Here is a 17035-nt window from a genome sequence, read left to right on the forward strand (position 1 = left end):
TCAGCACATAAAGGCATAGCTCTCTTCCCTGAACATCCCAATTCCTTTTTTTTTGCAGGGGGGGGCACGGGGGGGGAATACTAGGGATTGAACTCAGGGGAACTCAACCACTGAGCCACATCTCTAGCCCTTTTTTGTATTTTATTTTGGAGACAGGGTCTGAGTTGCTTAGCGCCTCGTTTTTGCTGAGGCTGGTTTTGAACTCATGATCTTCCTGCCTCAGCCTCCCAAAATGCTAGGAGTAGAGATATGCGCCACCCACCACACCCAGTCCAATTCCTCCACACCTCTGTAGTGCTGGGGATGGAACCAATATCCTACTCAGGCATATTTGGCAAGGGCTCTACCACTGAGCTGCATTGAATAGTTCACTCCTGGAACTCTGAACAGAACTTCCTTCCTAGGAGATAGTTTCTCAAAGGGCATTCTATGGAATTCTCAGAGAAGTTTCTAAAAAACAAAATAAAACAAAACAACAATAACAACAAAACAGATATGACAAAGGCTGGATGCAATATGCTCACCTCAGATTAGAGGTTCGAAAAATGTTGGTGAACTCCAAATATTTTGAAGGTTTACAAAAGGAAAATGAATTGGTTTCCTTTTGTGTAAGCCAACATTTTCCAACCTTAACCAGAGAACCCCTCTTTTCATAAACTCACCTAACTCCCCTAAAAGACAAGCTTTTGGCTCTTTCTTATCCCACCCTCCTTTGTTTCCATCTTTCCAAGACAACTACCTTGCAAGTTTGTGTGGATCTGTATTAAGTGTTCACATTATTACCACTATATCAATCGTATTTATAGGTGAACCATGTAGTACACTACAATTACTCTTCTAACATGTCTATTACCTTGGATTTAATAACTGTCTTAGTTTTCTTTTCTTTCTTTTTTTTGTATTCCTCTTGTAGTCCTGGGGATTGAACCCAGAGCCTTGCATATGCTAGGTAAGTGCTCTACCACTGAACTAAATTAAATCCCTAGGCAAACTATCTTAGTTTTCTATGTATTTACCACAAGTTCAATTAGGATTAATATACCAATGATCTACAGATATCCTCCCAAGACATTCAAATACAACAAATATTTATCAGTTCTATCTTAAAGCCATTTCTCATGAGGATCCTTCCAATCGACTCCAATCTGAGTTGGTTGCCTTCGGTTCTTGCTGCTCAGCCATTATCTGGAATCACTCTTTACCTTCACCCTGTGACTCCCCTCTCCTTCTCATGTTGGACCCCCTTTCCTACACTCTATGTCTGCCTCACTCATTTTGATGGAGTGTATATTCTAGCAGATTTCATTTTACTTTTGAGTACACTTTTCTCAGCCAGATGGTCTCCACTGACCTGCCACCTCCATGGGTTTCCAGGCAAACTAAAATTACTGTTTCCCTCTGCAAACAGGTAGACTTCCAGGGCCCCCTTTCCAGTTATTTTTTCCTGTGGATTGACAAGCACCTCCTCCACTTTTTTTTTTTTTAGAGAGAGAGAGAGAGAGAGAGAGATGAGAGAGAGAGAGAGATAATTTTTTTAATATTTATTTTTTAGTTTTTGGCGGACACAACATCTTTGTTTGTATGTAGTGTTGAGGATCGAACCCAGGCCACACGCATGCCAGGCGAGCGCGCTACTGCTTGAGCCACACCCCCAGCCATCTCCTCCACTTTTATCCTTTTTTATAGGCAGTACACAGTGGTGAAGAGGCCTGGATCTAAGGCAAACAACCTGAGGTTCAAATTCTGGCTGACACTTATTCCTAGTGGTTAGACTCTAAATAAGATATAAAACATAAGCCTCCGTGTTATAATCTGAGAAGTGGGGACAACAGCAGCTCACAATACAGAACTTCACATGTGGTGATGGGCAATAAAAACTGCACACTCAGTCACAAGAACCTGTCCAGCTCAGGATTCTTTCTGTATTAGAAGCACCAAGGGGGCAGTTTATGGTGGCTTAGAGGCACACCTCAGCAATCCAGGAATAATCTAAATAAAATTTATTTAGTCTTTCCCACCTGTCTATATAACACATTCTATATTTATACTTCTCACTGCATAAAGTGACTAACATACCTTAGCATACCCTCTCCTTCCAGTGTAAGGATAGAATCCTGAATTCTAGTACTGTATTGTTTATAGTATATGCCCTAATGACTCTACTGACACTTTACAGATTGGCAGAGCCTTATACACACTTCCTCCCTGTTCTGGTTCCTTCAAACAGAAAGGTCTTAATTTCGCCACATTAACCTAAAGGGTACCAGAGGAGTTGAACCACTGAAACTCCTTTTAGCTATGGTCCTAGTCCTGTGACAGTCATGATATCTGCACTGGCCACATAACTTGGGGCCTTCTCCTTGAAGACACTGGGGAACAGCAACCAGGGCATCAGTCTTGGCAACTACCCCCAAATGAGGTGAATTTGGCTGGCAGAGACCCAACCAACATCTGGCTTCTGCTTGTTTTCTGAGAAATTGCTTCTCTTGCTTTCTGATTGCTGATGAAAGCTCTGAACTTTTCAGAGAAAGAACCACGTGTAGATCTCTCTTCAGGGCATGATTGGTAAAGAGTGTGGGTTTGGGGTAGACGGTGAGGGGACCAGTTCACCTCCAGAGTAACTGTTAAGAATGAGACTATACTGGGGCTGGGGATGTGGCTCAAGCGGTAGCACGCTCGCCTGGCATGCGTGCGGCCCAGGTTCGATCCTCAGCACCACATACAAACAAAGATGTTGTGACCGCCAAAAACTAAAAAATAAATAAATATTAAAATTCTCTCTCTCTCTCTCTCTCTCTCTTTAAAAAAAAAAAGAATGAGACTATATTATCTAGTCATACTCTTTTAGAATATTAGAAATAAAAGGCTTATAAAGGGTTATCAATAAGTAATAATAACCAAATGATAAGGTATAATATTCTCCATAGGAACATCCCACAGATGGAACATGAAAATGGAATGGTGGAACAGAGTGGGGATGAAGAAATCAGGGTGGATAAAATGTGCATTAGGATTGGGGATTCCCTAATCAACCATTAGTCCCTCTGGGCACCACAGGCCTTTACCCAGGCCTAGCCCGAGCGAGCCAGTTTTAGTCGGAGTCCTTGGCTTTCCTTTTTCTAAGACACTGAGTCATTTCCTTTCTCCAGCTCTTACCTTTGAGCCTTCCCTTTTCCTTCCCTGCAGAAGTGACTCACTGCTGAAGTGTTGGGTGACATTGAGGATCAGGGATGAGTGATAAAAATACTCATGATTGTGCAAGTTGAGGAAGGGGGATGTAGCATTTGCACTGAGAATTTAAAGTGCCAGGTGGTTTCATTTTTGGGGAAGTAGAGCAAAGAGTGGAGTTTAAATAGAAACTGAATTGTGCTGGATTTGCTACAGCCCTTTGTTCTACCCTTTCAAATGTATATTTCTGAGAAAGGCATGTAAAGGAACTTAGTGTGACAACCTGGATCACAGTGAGAGAGGCAAAGCATTGAACACTAATCCAGGAAGCAGGCAGAAAAGAGGCTTGGGCCCTTCATCCTATCAGCCCTGAGGATCCTAGCCAGGGCCCTGAGTGAAAGGCTGTTTCTTTCTGGGCTTTCTTTCCAGTGCAAACAAATGTACTTCCCCAACATGAGAGTGGTGAGGGAAGCCAACGTGACAGAGCAGGCTCCAGGCTGGCCCTGCACAGACATGAGAGGCTGAAAGTAAGGTCACCCCACACTGCTTTGCGTGTGAATGGCACCACAATAGCCTTGTGGTCTTCCCAGATGGAAACTCACCTTCTTTCATCTAAATTAATTGGTAGGGTAGGTGCAAACAAGATATTTTCTTCTTCTAGTTAATCTTAATGGAGCTAATAAGTTGAGCAAAACAAATCACAATTTCCTCTAAACGATGATTCCCTGGTCTAGGTTACAAGCTATTCAAGACAGGAATTAGAGGTGGCAAAGTCACCCCATCCAAAAGTTCAAACAGGTAGGAGCAGATATGTTTACAAAAATAGAGAGGATTGGGGATGTAGCTCAGTGGCAGAGCGCTTGCCTAGAATGCAGAAGACCCTGGATTTGATCCCTAGCACTCCAGGGAAATAAATAAATAAATAAATTAGAAAGAAATAAGTGTATGTATGTGTGCATGTGTGTATTGGGGGTGGTGTTGTAGATGTGAATGTCACAACAGGAGAACTCATGCTACAAACCTGAATTTTCCAGGAAATTAAGGAAAGAAGAAGAATAAAAAATAAAATAAATCTTAAAAAAGAAGGAAAAAGACAGAAAAGGAAGCAGTCTTAAAAGCTGCTGGTGTAATTTCAGAGGACTGAGAAACTTGGCTCAGCAATGATGGTGAGTTTGTTTTTCAGAGGTGCCCCAACTACAAAGTATTCCTCCAATGGTCAGAAGCCTTCCCCTTGCAACACTTGTCTGTATACACAGGAGCCCTGTCCTTCTCTGGTAGGTGACCCAGAGAGCTTCCTAAAGGTCCCTCTACCTCAGACAGTAAATCCACTGGCTGAGGGAAGAAGAGATTCTAGAATACTGATACAGGTTCCTAGCATCCCAGGAACAGTTTATAGAAAAGTAAATCTCCCTAAGTAGCACCATCCCAGGCCCCAATCATTGTGAAGAGGCTGGAAGCTAAGTCAGACTCTAGCTTACCAGCCACTTTAGACAAAGAGGATGCCCAGGAACCCCCGATCCCAGCTCCCTACAAATATCCGCAGGCACAGTTCTAGGGCAGGCTGTCCTTAAGTAGCACAAAGGGATTGCTTCCTATGCTTCCCAAACTCACCCAAGTAGGCAGTGGGAAGGGAGGCGCCAGCAAACCGAAGGAGGTTTTTCTCAACTGATCATCTTGGGGAAAGCCAGATACAAATTTCATGGCTGGAATGTAAGCGTTGTGAAATGCTAAAGAAGCCCTCAAGAGGGTCAAGGAGACTCCTTCTGGGAAGGCAGTTGGAGGAGGGCTGGAAATAGTGAATGGGAGAGGGGCAGGTTACCCAGAGAGGCCTGCCTTTCTGGAAAGCAAGAAATAAGGCCTTCAGAAAGAAAGAAATCCCCTAGTACTGAGGCAGTGCAGGGTCAGAGAAAGGGTTGTACTTGTGTTTGAACTTGAAGAAAACAAGGTCTCATATCAAAAAGTAATTCTGCTATAAATGAGCCAGTTAATTCAGAGCTCATTATTTCTGGGATTTAGAATCACTGGGGTTCATGGTATGTCATCCCTGGAGTTAAGTAAGCATAGTAAGCTTTTAACATGGGGCTTAGCTTTGTCCTCAGTGTCATGTGAAGGGTTCATATTCATGCTACAACTAGTTACAGGAGTTCTCCCAGTGAAGGTCATTGTTATCTCAGAGACACTGATTCTGTGTTCCCTGAGAATGAAGCAAGAAAGATCACATCCATTTTTTTTGGTTCTGGGAATTGAACTCAGGGGCACTCAACAACAGAGCCACATCCCCATCCCTATTTTGTATTTTATTTAGAGACAGGGCTCACTGAGTTGCTCAGTGCCTTGCTTTCGCTGAGGCTGGCTTTGAACCTCCTATCTCAGCCTCCTGAGCCGCTGGGATTACAGGTGTGTGTCATTGCGCCTGGCTCACATTTGTTTTAATGTCTGACAGATTGCCCTGAGCTCTAACTTCTTCTAACCTTAAACAAATTACTTATTAACTTCCCTACATTTCAGTTTTCTCATCTATAAAAGGGAGATGTATAAGACTATCTACTCTATAGAGTAGCTAGGAGGATAAATTAAATTAATATGGTTATAAAGTCCTTATAATATTATCTGGCTCAGAATAAGCTCTATAGAAGTGTTGGCTGCTATGGAGGTGTGAAAAGAACAAGCATCTGACTCCCCCAAGTAGGCCAGGACCCAGGTGCTGATGCCTAGGCTTGATCAGCTGTTCTGAACCTCTGATCTATCTCTGTGCCCTCCTCAGACCATACACAGACCCACAAAGACCATGTATCAGAGTTCTCCAGCCCAGAAATCCTGACTAAGTGGAAATCAGACACCAGACAAAATAAGGCCCATGCTGGCTGCTTCCCCACAGGGAGAGGAGCAAATCCTGGTGCCAGCACATTTTGGGTCAGCTTTCTCTATTGCAATCCATATGGTGTGTCTGAAACAGGGTCAGGTCCCAGAGTGGGCAGCACAGATATTATTCTCATGCTTGCTAATCTGAACTGAGTCTGTCACCATTGATCCTGAGACAACAGGGAGCCAGAGTTTGAGAGACTCAAGGGTGTACTGGAGAATGGCCTTGGCAAAGGAGGAGGAACCATCATTCAACTGGCTGCTAACAAATTGTAATGAGCACCAAGAACCTCAGAGCACACATTCTGATTCTCTCCAGATGGCAAAGTCTGGCACTCTGGGGACCTGACTGAGCACACTTGAGCTGCATAAAGGGGAGATGATCCCAGAGGGCTGGCACCTCTGATCTATTCCCACCCACTTCTGTATGTGAGCCATCTGAGGCTAAGGGGTGGAGGCTGTAGCCTCTGTCTTGTGCCCAAACCACTGCTCCACTGCCCAGTCATGGGGTATCTATAGGAACCCAGAGCCTGTGCCTCCTTGAAGTATCTTGGGGTACAATAGCTGAAAGTACTCTCAAGACAGGGAACAAGATCTCAGGCTTGTCCTGGTAGTAAGGAGGGGCAAGTGGGTGTGCATGTTGGTAGGAGCCCCTGCCCTCTGACTCTGGCCTTCTGGAGGCATGAGGGCCATCTGCACTGGCAGTCACCAGGTTATAGGTAATTTTCTTTAGATTTTAAGTCTACTAGTACCTCTGGCTCCCCAACAGTGCCAAGAAGGCCTTTAACAAGAAGCCAAGCTAAGGGCACAGGAAGGAGTATGGCTCTGGGACAGGGTCCAGACTACAGGCAGAGAGCTTCCAGATGCCTCACAACCTAGCTTGGCCATCTGCTGCCACCAGAGGAAGATCCTGGTGCCCCAAAGCCAGCTACTTCAGGCTGGAGAAACACACTGGCTACAGTTGAAAGTCACTCTGAGGTGGCAGTGGAGACCTCTCTAGGCCCTTGCCAAAGAGTTCAACTCTCTTGGCTTCTGGATGGCAAGTTTACCAGTGAGCCATGTTGGTACCCAAGTAATTCTTCTTACTCCACAATCCACTCTTAGAATGTAGTCTTAACCTTAGCTGGCCAGGCCTCCCCTTATTCCATTCCTTTCAGCAGTTTCCTTTGCTTGAATGATTCTAGTATGAGATATCATGGTCCTTCTCCAAGATACTTTCCCTAACTATGCCAGGTCATACTGTCTCTTCTTCTTCTTCTTCTTCTTCTCCTTCTTCTTTTTTTTGTTTTTGTTTTTGTGGTATTAGGGATTAAATGCAGGGCCTTGCACATGCTAGGCAAGTGCTCTATGACTTACCTATGTCCCCAGCCCTTTTTCGGAATTTTATTTTGAGATAGAGTCTAACTAAGTTTCTTAGGTTGGCCTTGAATTTAAAATCCTCTTGCCTCATCCTCTTCAACAGCTGAGATGGGCTGCCATGCCCAACTTCTGACCAACTTTTCTGTAATATACTACATCACTACCATTTCTGGGGATCACGGATCAGCAATTGGAGCTATACTACAAGAGCAGCAGCCATTTCCAACAAATTGATTTACTGTCGGATTCATACTGTTAAAAGTTCATTTTTAGTTGGGCACAGTGGTACATGCCTGTAATTCCAGTGATGCGGGCGGTTGAGATGGGAAGATCATAAGATCAAGACCAGCCTCAGCAACTTAGCAAGCAAGGCCATAAGCAACTTAGTGAGACCCTGTCTCAAAATAAAAAAATTATGAAAAGGCTGGGGATGTGGCTGGTTTAGTGGTTAAGCAGCCCCTGGTTTCAAGCCCTGGTACCTCCCCCAAGATGTTCACTGTTTGATTCATGCACCCCTCTGCCACAAGGAAGATCCTGTGAACCCTGGATGACCCCCTTTGGCCCTGAGTTTGCCACAAAGCAAGTGTGTAATTCAGACTTCTTAGAAGACAGGTAGATCATCCTAATCTTTCAGAATTAGTTGACGTCCTTTTTAGCTCAAGGCACAGCAATTTCCTCCCCGGCAGGCAAGGTTCCTGCTCCGAGCTGCCAAGTCCCAGGCATCCCCTGCCAGCAGCAATTCCCTAGAGTTGCTGGTAGGACTAAGGGCAGAAAGGGATGCTCTAGACCTGTCCACCACTTGTCCCCTATCCGAGGAAGAGGGGTTGGTGGGAAGGAAGTTGACCCCTGGGGTGGCCTCAGTCTCCCCCAAGGGCAACAGGGCCCCCTGGACAGGCAGCAGAGGCCTACAAAAGATTTTCCTTCCTTTCCCTAGGGCCCAGGGAAGCAGGCAGGAAGAAGTGCCTCAGTAGCAGGCATCTAGTATGGGGGTAGCCAGACAGGGAGGTCCCCAGGGTTGCAGCTATCAGCCGGAGACCAGGCTCCAGGAAGGAAGGAAGGGCAACTCTGGCTGAGGCTGAGATAAGAAGGGGACTGTGCTCAGCACAATGGGCTCCAATAAGGCTGAGAGGCCCCAAGTCAGATTTTGCCCCAACCTGGCCTCCTGTCTATTCACACAGCCCATATAAATATTTACTGCTGTTTATATTCCTGGTCCATTGGGTCCCCTTTGAGGCCTTTACCTATGACCCACAGATCTATGTGCTCTAGACCATGCCTGCCCTTACATCTAGAGGCCCTGGACTCACCCAGCAAGGGTTATGGACATTGTTCTCTCATACAATCCACAGGGACAGTCCCTGGGACAAAACTATCCTCTTGTCCCAGGCTTGGAACATTGGGAACTTACGGGGTCCGGTCATGGGTGAGGCCATTCGGCCGCTGAGGGTTGATCTGGGGGTTGATTGGTGGAAGGACAGGTTTGCTGTTGATCTCGAGTCCTCTCCTCAGGGTCTCTCGGATCTGCTCTGTGTCTGCAACCAGATCATTAAATATTCTAAGTAGCCTTTGAATTTCCAGCAACCCCCACCCAGGCTCTGAAACCTAGTTCAACAGACATACTGGGGGAAGGCCACCATGCTAGCCAGTCCTGAGCCTACTCTATGCATCTAGATGTGAGAGCTGAGTGAGGGCAGATTGTGAGGAGATGGGGCAGATGAGGCATCATGCTCTCAAGAAGCTCTCTCTGACTCCAGAAGGCACTCATCATTGTTCTTTTTCTTTCTTTCTTTTTTTTTTTTTAAAGAGAGAGAGATGGGGGAGAGAGAGAGAGAATTTTTTATATTTATTTTTTAGTTCTCGGCGGACACAACATCTTTGTTGGTATGTGGTGCTGAGGATCGAACCCGGGCCGCACGCATGCCAGGCGAGCGCGCTACCGCTTGAGCCACATCCCCAGCCCCATTGTTCTTTTTCTTCCTGCAACTTAGGCCTGAAGTTTACCTTTAACATGGCTGCAGACAGTGACTGACTGCCAAGGCCTTTGCCACTGTTCAGATCATCAGGGATTCTATGTGTTAGAATAGATGCTGGTAAAGTCTGTAAGGGTCCTGCTATGAACTGGCAGGCACCTTCTACACTTACTTTTGGGTTTTGAGTGGTCTGGCTCTGCTGCCCCTTTGCCTTTGGTCTGGGTCAGTAAGCTACTGAGATCATCTTCCCACCTTGGCCTATCCCAGGGAACTCTGCCTCTCCATGGAGCTAGCAAGGATGGTGAGGTGAGAAAGGAGTTCTTTGGTGTAATTATTTCTCTGTAAGGTGCTTTAATGGTCTTTGAGGTGAAGTTTACTAGTTTCATCCCATATATGATATAAAATTTACCTCTGTACACTGCAAACAATTCAAAAAGAGGAAATTAGAATTGGTTGCTCAAAGGGTAGGCTTAAGAACGGGAGGACAAGATTACTGAATTTTCTGTTTGACCTGTTACTGTAGCATGGATTACCTTTACAATTAAAAAAATGCTGGCAGTGGTGGCACAACCCGTAATCCCAGTAGCTTGGGAGGCTGAGGCAGGAGGATCACAAGTTCAAAGCCAGCCTCAGCAATTAGGGAGGCTCGGAGCAACTTAGAGAGCCCTGTCTGAAAAAAAAAGGCTGTGGTTTGGTGGTTAAGCATCCCTGCGCTCGCTCTCTCTCTCTCTCTCTCTCTCTCTCACATACACACACACACACACACACACACACACACACACACACACAGCCAATAATGATTAAAATTGTGGATAAGAATATGAATCCCTTCTTAAATTACTTCTTTTGTCAAATGCAATAAAATGATTGTAGTATTTGAATGGGCTTGACACAACATTAGAACAAACAGGATGGAAATGCAGTGTCAAATGTTTGTGACTAAATTTTCTCTTTTGGGAAAGACAAAAACTTTTATGAGTCTTATATATATATATATGAGCTGGGGGTGTAGGTCAGTGATAGAGCACATGCTTAGCATGCACAAGGCCCTGGATTCCATCTCTAGCACCCAAGAATAAATAAATCTCATATATAGATATTTTATTCAGTGTTATAGACAACTTAGACGGCTAGAAATATAGCTCAGTTGGTACAGTGCTTGTCTCACATGCACAACAAGGCCCTGAGTTCAATCTCCAGCACCAAAACCAAAACAAAAAAAGACAACGTATTAAAAAAAAAAAAAAAAGATGAAGAGATTGAGAAAGGAAATAGACAAAAAAGTTGCATATGTATATGTAAGTGGCCAAATTTCCTTTGGAGATGCCCTTTGCTAAAAACCACAACTATTTCTACAGCCAACACCAACATAGGGAGCTTTCAACAATACAATCACATCCTCCTCCTCAAGACCTCACCAGGAAAACAGTGGGTCCAGGGTGCCCTGCCGTAGCCCTTTAGACTGCCTGTGTAGGACAGTGGTGTGTAGTCACTGAGAGCTGGCCTCACATTCAGGCTTCTGTCTTCAAAAGCCTGGGTGGGCCTGAAGACAGTGATCCCCAGGTCTGGCATGGACTTCAGGCCAGATCTGGGCCTTTTGTCAATTCTGTGGGTGGCCTACACTTGTTCTCTTGTGCTTGGGTAGACTGTGAACTTTTTCTGTAACTGTTCTGTGGCTTCCACTCACCTCTATGACCTCAGATTGCAAGGGGTAAATAAAAAAAACACAATAGATCCTGCTGGTGGTGCATTTGAAGTACATACAGGAAATTAAGCTTCTCTAATTCCCCCTTGATGGAAGACTTCACTAGCTGTTTAAATCAGGCTGGAAATAATCCATTGAGTAGGCTGTTGAGTTGAAAACCTATCTTAGAGAGCCTGAAAATCCAACATGAAACCAAAGAGGGATGGCAGGGTGGACACTCCTACCTTTCCCAGAGAGCCGTCGAGGCTGTGTGCCGATGCAGATGCTCCGGCTATCTTCATCGTCCTCAGGGGGCCGGCTCAAATCATCCCAGGCACACTTGGCACTCACACCACTCAGGTTGGAGCCATCTGTTTCAATGCCTTTGTCAACTCTCTCCTGCTTGAAAAGAACCAAAGACCCAGAGTTCCTTCAGAGAACTATGGCCCAATGTCACTACTACCCTCCCAGCTACCACCCTTATAGTAAGTACTGAGCCTATGTAGGCGCTGAGCATGGACAGCTGTTATTAAGAGCAAATTATCTGACCTTGTTCTGCTCTGGTTATAGTTAATGGGCTTTGCCAGACACTGGATTCCTCCTGGGGATGAAGCCAGGGAAGCTTCTCTACCATTAACCTTTCAATCTAATGGCCTTCACACCTCTTTCAGAGCCCCAACTCTGTCTACCACATGCTGGCCCACAGAGCTGATAAAGCAAAGACAGAACCTTACTCCATGAGCAAAGATACAATCCCTCCTCTTCTCCCTGACACTCCAAGAAGAATCCCCCAGTCACTGCTACAGGCAGGGTGGAAGCCTGCCAGTGGCATGAGTGTTAAAGGGGTGAAGGTGGGACAGCACACCTGCAGTTCCCCTTTCCAACAGCTAGAGGGGGTGCTCGCCCTAGAGCATAAGGACTGTCCTAGCTGCTGGCAAACTAGTTTGGCCAAGGGCTCTGGATGAAGTTTCTTTTCCACTCCTTAGACTGAAATGGGGTCCTGGAGGGCAGTGACCATTTGCAGATTTCCTACAGGCCCTCTGGCCAGGCCTTGGTATAGCTGAGTTCAAACACTTTCCAAATGGCCTCAAGGAAGAGATGTACTCAAAACAACTCTGGATTTTCTGGTAAAACATAGTTCTGTGATGCTGGGCTTGGATCAAAGGTCATCTGAGAGGCTTTAGCAACATTGCCTGCAAAGAGCCATACAGGCCAAATAAATCTCCTTATGACTTAGTAACTCAACAAGAGGCTACACTTTCTTGTCTGTCTGTCCCTTGACCAGGGCTCCAAAATGGCCAGGGAGTCTATCTAGAAGAAGCATAGGTTCCCTTATTACTTGAGACCAGTCACAGGTAGCCTCTTTCCATCGATCACTTTTTGCTCTCTTTTCGTGTTACCATCAGCCGGTGCAAAGCTGGGGATTCTGAGCAGGGCAACAGCTCTATAAGCTTTAGGTAGGGAGCAATGGGCATGGGGGTCCTGGTTTGTTCAGTGGACAACTTGTGCATATGCCTCTGCTTCCTTCTTCACTGACTGCCCTGAGGCCCTCACCTAAGCCAAGAGCTGAAAACAGACACCTCATGCCTTCACTAGTCCAGCCTACTTACTTTATAAGTAAAAAGAAATAAGTAAGACCCAGAGCCAGGCACATTCCAAATTCAAGCCAGTCTCATCAATTTGGTGAGACCCTGACTCAAAATAAAAAATAAGGGATGGGGACAAAGCTCCACGTAATGTCCCTGGGTTCAATCCCCAATACCAAGATCAGAGTGATTCAATCCCCAATACCAAGATCAGAGAGAAACAGAGAAGTTAAGTGATTTGTTTAGGCACACAGCTAGTTAGTAGTAGAATTTAGATCAAAGCAACATGAGCCAGCTCTCAAATGAACTGATGGTGAGTAGTTCCCAGAGATGCACAAGCAAATACTAGGAGTTCATAATTGATGCACAGGGCCACCAGGAAAAGGTGTACTTCCTCCCATGGGCTCCTGCTTGCTTTCAAAGACTTTTGGGTAATGTGGATAGTGCTGGCTGGTCTCAGGGAGTCTGCTGACTTGGAAGAACTATTTTTAGCATGCAGACAAAGGATGGTTTGCACATCCTACGGTTCAAGGGACCAAGTTCTTTCTGAGTATTTGGCACTTATGACAGAGGTCAAACAAGCAGCCCACAGTGCCCTTTCCTGGATCCCATTATAGCTGCTGAATAAGGGATTAGGGAAACAGCCTTCCATGGCTCCTTGCTCTTGCTTAGGCAGAAGCTACAATGAAACCAAGTTTAAAGTAGAGATAACAGAGGATCCTGGCATCAATTTGAAATTTTCAGTATTAAAAGCACTAGGAAAATAGAGGAGCATCATGTGTGAATGAGGAGGATTTATGCCCTGAAGCTCACAGGTCTGCAGTGAAGAAACCAGGGACTGAATGCTACATGTCCACCTGCCACCTCTCCCCTGCCCTAGCTCCTGTGTGCTGCCTGTGGCCTGCTCAAAATTTACAGAAGCATAAAAAGTTTGGAGATGGCAATGACTTGCAAATGATAGTAGATGGGCAAAAGAAACCAGATACAACATAGGCACATGGTCAGCTGCCTGCTGCTCCTGCTCCTCCTGAGCAGCCCACAGGAAAGGCAATGATGCTCTTTCAAGTTTCAAAACTCACACACATGCCAAAGGAGTACTTCATATAATCAAAGATGACACTGACATTGTCCATGGGCCAAACTGATGGGCAGTGGCAGGATTGTGTCTAAAGACCCCTTCACACACCAAGGAGTGCCAACCTACCCAGGCATGGTTGAAAAATGTTTCAGGAAGGACAAGATCATTAGGCCGTTTAGCACTCACCTCATAGCTGGGTGTGGGGTATCACCTGTGGTACTGACTGTTTCAAGATTGGGGTGGCTACAGGGTGTCTCCTTGAAAGAAATCTGTGTTCTTTTAAGAAGGGAAAGTGAGGGAATGAATTCTGGGTGAGGAGGCAATACCCACTAATCTTTTGTTGCTGATGATCTAATTTTAAAAAGTTGGTATGTAATTTACATTCAATAAAATGTATCAGTTTTTTTAAAACAACTCTTTTTTTTTAAAAGAGAGAGAGAAAGAAAGAGAGAGAGAGAGAGAGAGAGAGAGAATTTTAATATTTATTTTTTAGTTTTAGTTTTTGGCAGACACAACATCTTTGTTTGTATGTGGTGCTGAGGATCGAACCCGGGCCGCACGCATGCCAGGCGAGCGCGCTACCGCTTGAGCCACATCCCCAGCCCCAAAATGTATCAGTTTTAAAAGCAAAAATACATGTGTCTGAGACAGTTTTTTTCTGTGCTGAAATCTCTGCTCTCTTATGTCTGTTGCAGAATTCAGGTGTCAAGTTCCAAATCATGTCATATTTCTACTCGTTCACATATAAAGGTCTCCATTTTCCCAGGATGAAAGCCAGTGTTATTTGGAAGAGGCCTAGGCACAGTGTGCTAGCAAGGTTTTCCTCACTCAAGACATACTTGCAGATGTGGATCGATCTCAAATATGGTCTCTCCTCTCCGCATGTCAGTTATCAGCCAGGGACCACCAGCGCTGTGGATAAGGAAAGGGGAAACAATGATAATTGCAAATCTGGAGCTGACACTGAGCCAAGAGCCTGCCCTGTTTGCTGCCCCAGGTCCAGAACACAGAGGAGTAGTTTGTGGTCAGGGATCATTAGGGAGTGAGTGCCAGAAGCACAATACAAAGAAAAGCAGTCACCTATGGGGTAAGGGAGGAACTCCCACCCACAGAGAGCCAGGCCCCATCTCATGGGTGAATGTACTCACACGGGCACCGTCCGCAGCAGTTCCAAGATGCCCTGCCCATTCCACTGCTGGGCTGAATGTAGCTCCTCAGTGCAGACGCCAACAATCTAAGGCCAGGGATAAGATGCCATTGTGTGTTAGTGACCATCCTCCCTGAAAGGTCAATCACCTAGGCTTTCTTGGTGCCACTAAAATGGGGACTCACAGGTGGGATTGCTGCTCCTGGGCTTGTGTGTTCATAATGGAAGGTTCCCTTAATAGGGAGTGCTAGCCTGGATAGGAGATGGCCGGGTCCACAGATAAGCCCTGAGGCCTGACCCTTGCCCTTATGTGACAGGCCAGGTGTTTGGCTGATACAAAGTCTAGCTCTCAGCTGCAGAGGAGAAAACCAAGGCCTGAGCCAACTCAGGATGGGTCCTCAGGCTGCATCTCGGAAAGGAAGGAAAGGTCAGTGAACCTTTGCGTGAATCTTCAGGAAACCAACTGAACCTCCCCATAAACCACATCATAAGCAAAAGCAAACACTGGTGGCAGCTGGGGAGATTCACATCCCTTCTGGGAAAATGTGAGGCCAGCCTGAGCTTCCCTACTGGGAAGTCCTGCTCCTGTGATGGGTCCTCATATGCTCAAAAGATTCCCTCACTGGGGTCTTTCTTAACTACAGCCTTTCTATCCCACTCTGATGGCCCTTCCCCTTCTCCTCTCAGAGTGTGAAACAGGACCAAGTAAATCAATCTCACAGACCCATCAGAGGGAGAACAATGTGAATCTCCTGCTTCCTTCATTCCCCTCAGGTCTCCCTCCATCTTCCAGGACTTTTTCCACAGGGAAGACTCCAATATCCAATTACACCTCACCTGGAGGAAGGTAACTACCCCAAAGGGTGTCTGCACAGGCTGCATCTGTGGGTCCTCTGTCAGCAGCATGTGCTGAATTCTCGACTCACTGTTATCCAAAGGGCTATGCCAAGATACGTGGTCCCCACTGCAGAAGGTGTTCTCTGTGGAGACACAGGAGGATCCTCATCATTTGTATCCAGGCCTAGAATTTGACTTGGACCTTAGAAGCCCAGGCTGGGAGGCTCCCCATACTCCTGGTGTTAAATGAGGCCCCAAAAGCTCTTGAGTAAATACAGGAATGCTGAGAGGTAAGACAATTGGACTGTGAGAGCTATAACATAATCAGTCTATCCAAGTTTGAATGGACTAACCGGTTGGTAACTGTAGGCAGGCAGGACATGGCTGGAGGAGGTAGGTGACTAAGGATGTAGCCTGAAAGGATTCATCTTTCCTATGGCCCCTTCAGCCAACTCTCTCTCTCTACTTCTTGGCCACCATGAATGAAGCAGCTTTCCTCTACCATGCCCTTCTGCCATGATTACCTGCCTCACTTTGGGCCTAGAACGATGGAGTCAGCCCATCATGGCCTGAACCTCTGAAGCCGTGAGCCCAAATAAACTTTTCCTCTTCTAAGCTGTCCTTGTCAGATATTTTGGTCACAACAACAAAAAAGCTAAAATACCTGGGGGTAGCCCCCTGAGGAAGGGGAGAAGCATTCCCTCTGGATGGAAGTGAAAAGTTTGCTGATATCTCCAAAACATCCTGTTTGCTATTCTGTTGGGCTTCAATGAAAAAAGACAGGCTGCTAGCATGGATGCTCACTTGGCCTGGGAAAGTCAAAGACCTCTAGCATTTTTGGTCCTTCCCCAGCACCATGATTCATGAGAGGGACAGCAGCCATGATCCTGTCTGCCAAAAAAGAATGAAGTGCTTTCCTGTGGGGTCACCTAGCTGCATGTCTTTCTCCTTGAAAAAATAGACCATGATTTCTGTGCTACTGAAATGGGGCTTGGAAGGGAACACCAACTTTGGAGGGTCTTTGAGACTGGGACCAGCTCCCCACAGTAGGCAGATTTAGGTATTTCTGAGGAACACTGAAGGCTTCCAGAAAATGAAGGTCTGGATAATACTTCACATACCTTGACAGAGTATATAGGCTGGAAAGGCAGCTGCTTCCATAAGAACAGAGCCACCTAATAGCCTCACCACTGCACCTCACACCAGTCTATTATCTGGCACTTACCTTGGGTACCCAAGATATGCTGTCTTGACTAGCCCATAAGCATCCCTTACATTTTTCCTTCCAATATAAATTGAAGTACACCATTTTGCACACTTATTTACCTTAAAGGTCACTTCATA

At 45.8% G+C, this 17035-nt stretch overlaps 1 protein-coding gene across 25 annotated transcripts in view; it reads right to left on the bottom strand.

Moving 5' to 3' along the window:
• The window catches only part of Sufu (SUFU negative regulator of hedgehog signaling), a 112730-nt gene that overhangs the window by 23720 nt on the left and 71975 nt on the right, over positions 1-17035 (bottom strand). For 22 of the 25 annotated variants that reach the window (XR_013424561.1, XR_013424548.1, XR_013424519.1 and 19 more), the window contains 5 exons: positions 15692-15834; positions 14856-14941; positions 14547-14619; positions 11289-11445; positions 8798-8921 (listed from right to left, as the gene is read on the bottom strand). Coding sequence is in view for 16 of the 25 variants with exons in the window: in XM_078018609.1 (XP_077874735.1) it covers positions 8798-8921; positions 11289-11445; positions 14547-14619; positions 14856-14941; positions 15692-15834 (583 nt within the window). In the remaining 9 variants the exon portion in view is untranslated. The remainder of the gene's footprint in view (positions 1-8797; positions 8922-11288; positions 11446-14546; positions 14620-14855; positions 14942-15691; positions 15835-17035) is intronic. The other 3 variants (XM_005333618.5, XM_040273838.2, XM_040273841.2) reach the window with 1 other exon arrangement.

Source organism: Ictidomys tridecemlineatus, chromosome 1 (assembly GCF_052094955.1).
Source record: "Ictidomys tridecemlineatus isolate mIctTri1 chromosome 1, mIctTri1.hap1, whole genome shotgun sequence".
Classification (NCBI taxonomy): Eukaryota; Metazoa; Chordata; class Mammalia; order Rodentia; family Sciuridae; genus Ictidomys; species Ictidomys tridecemlineatus.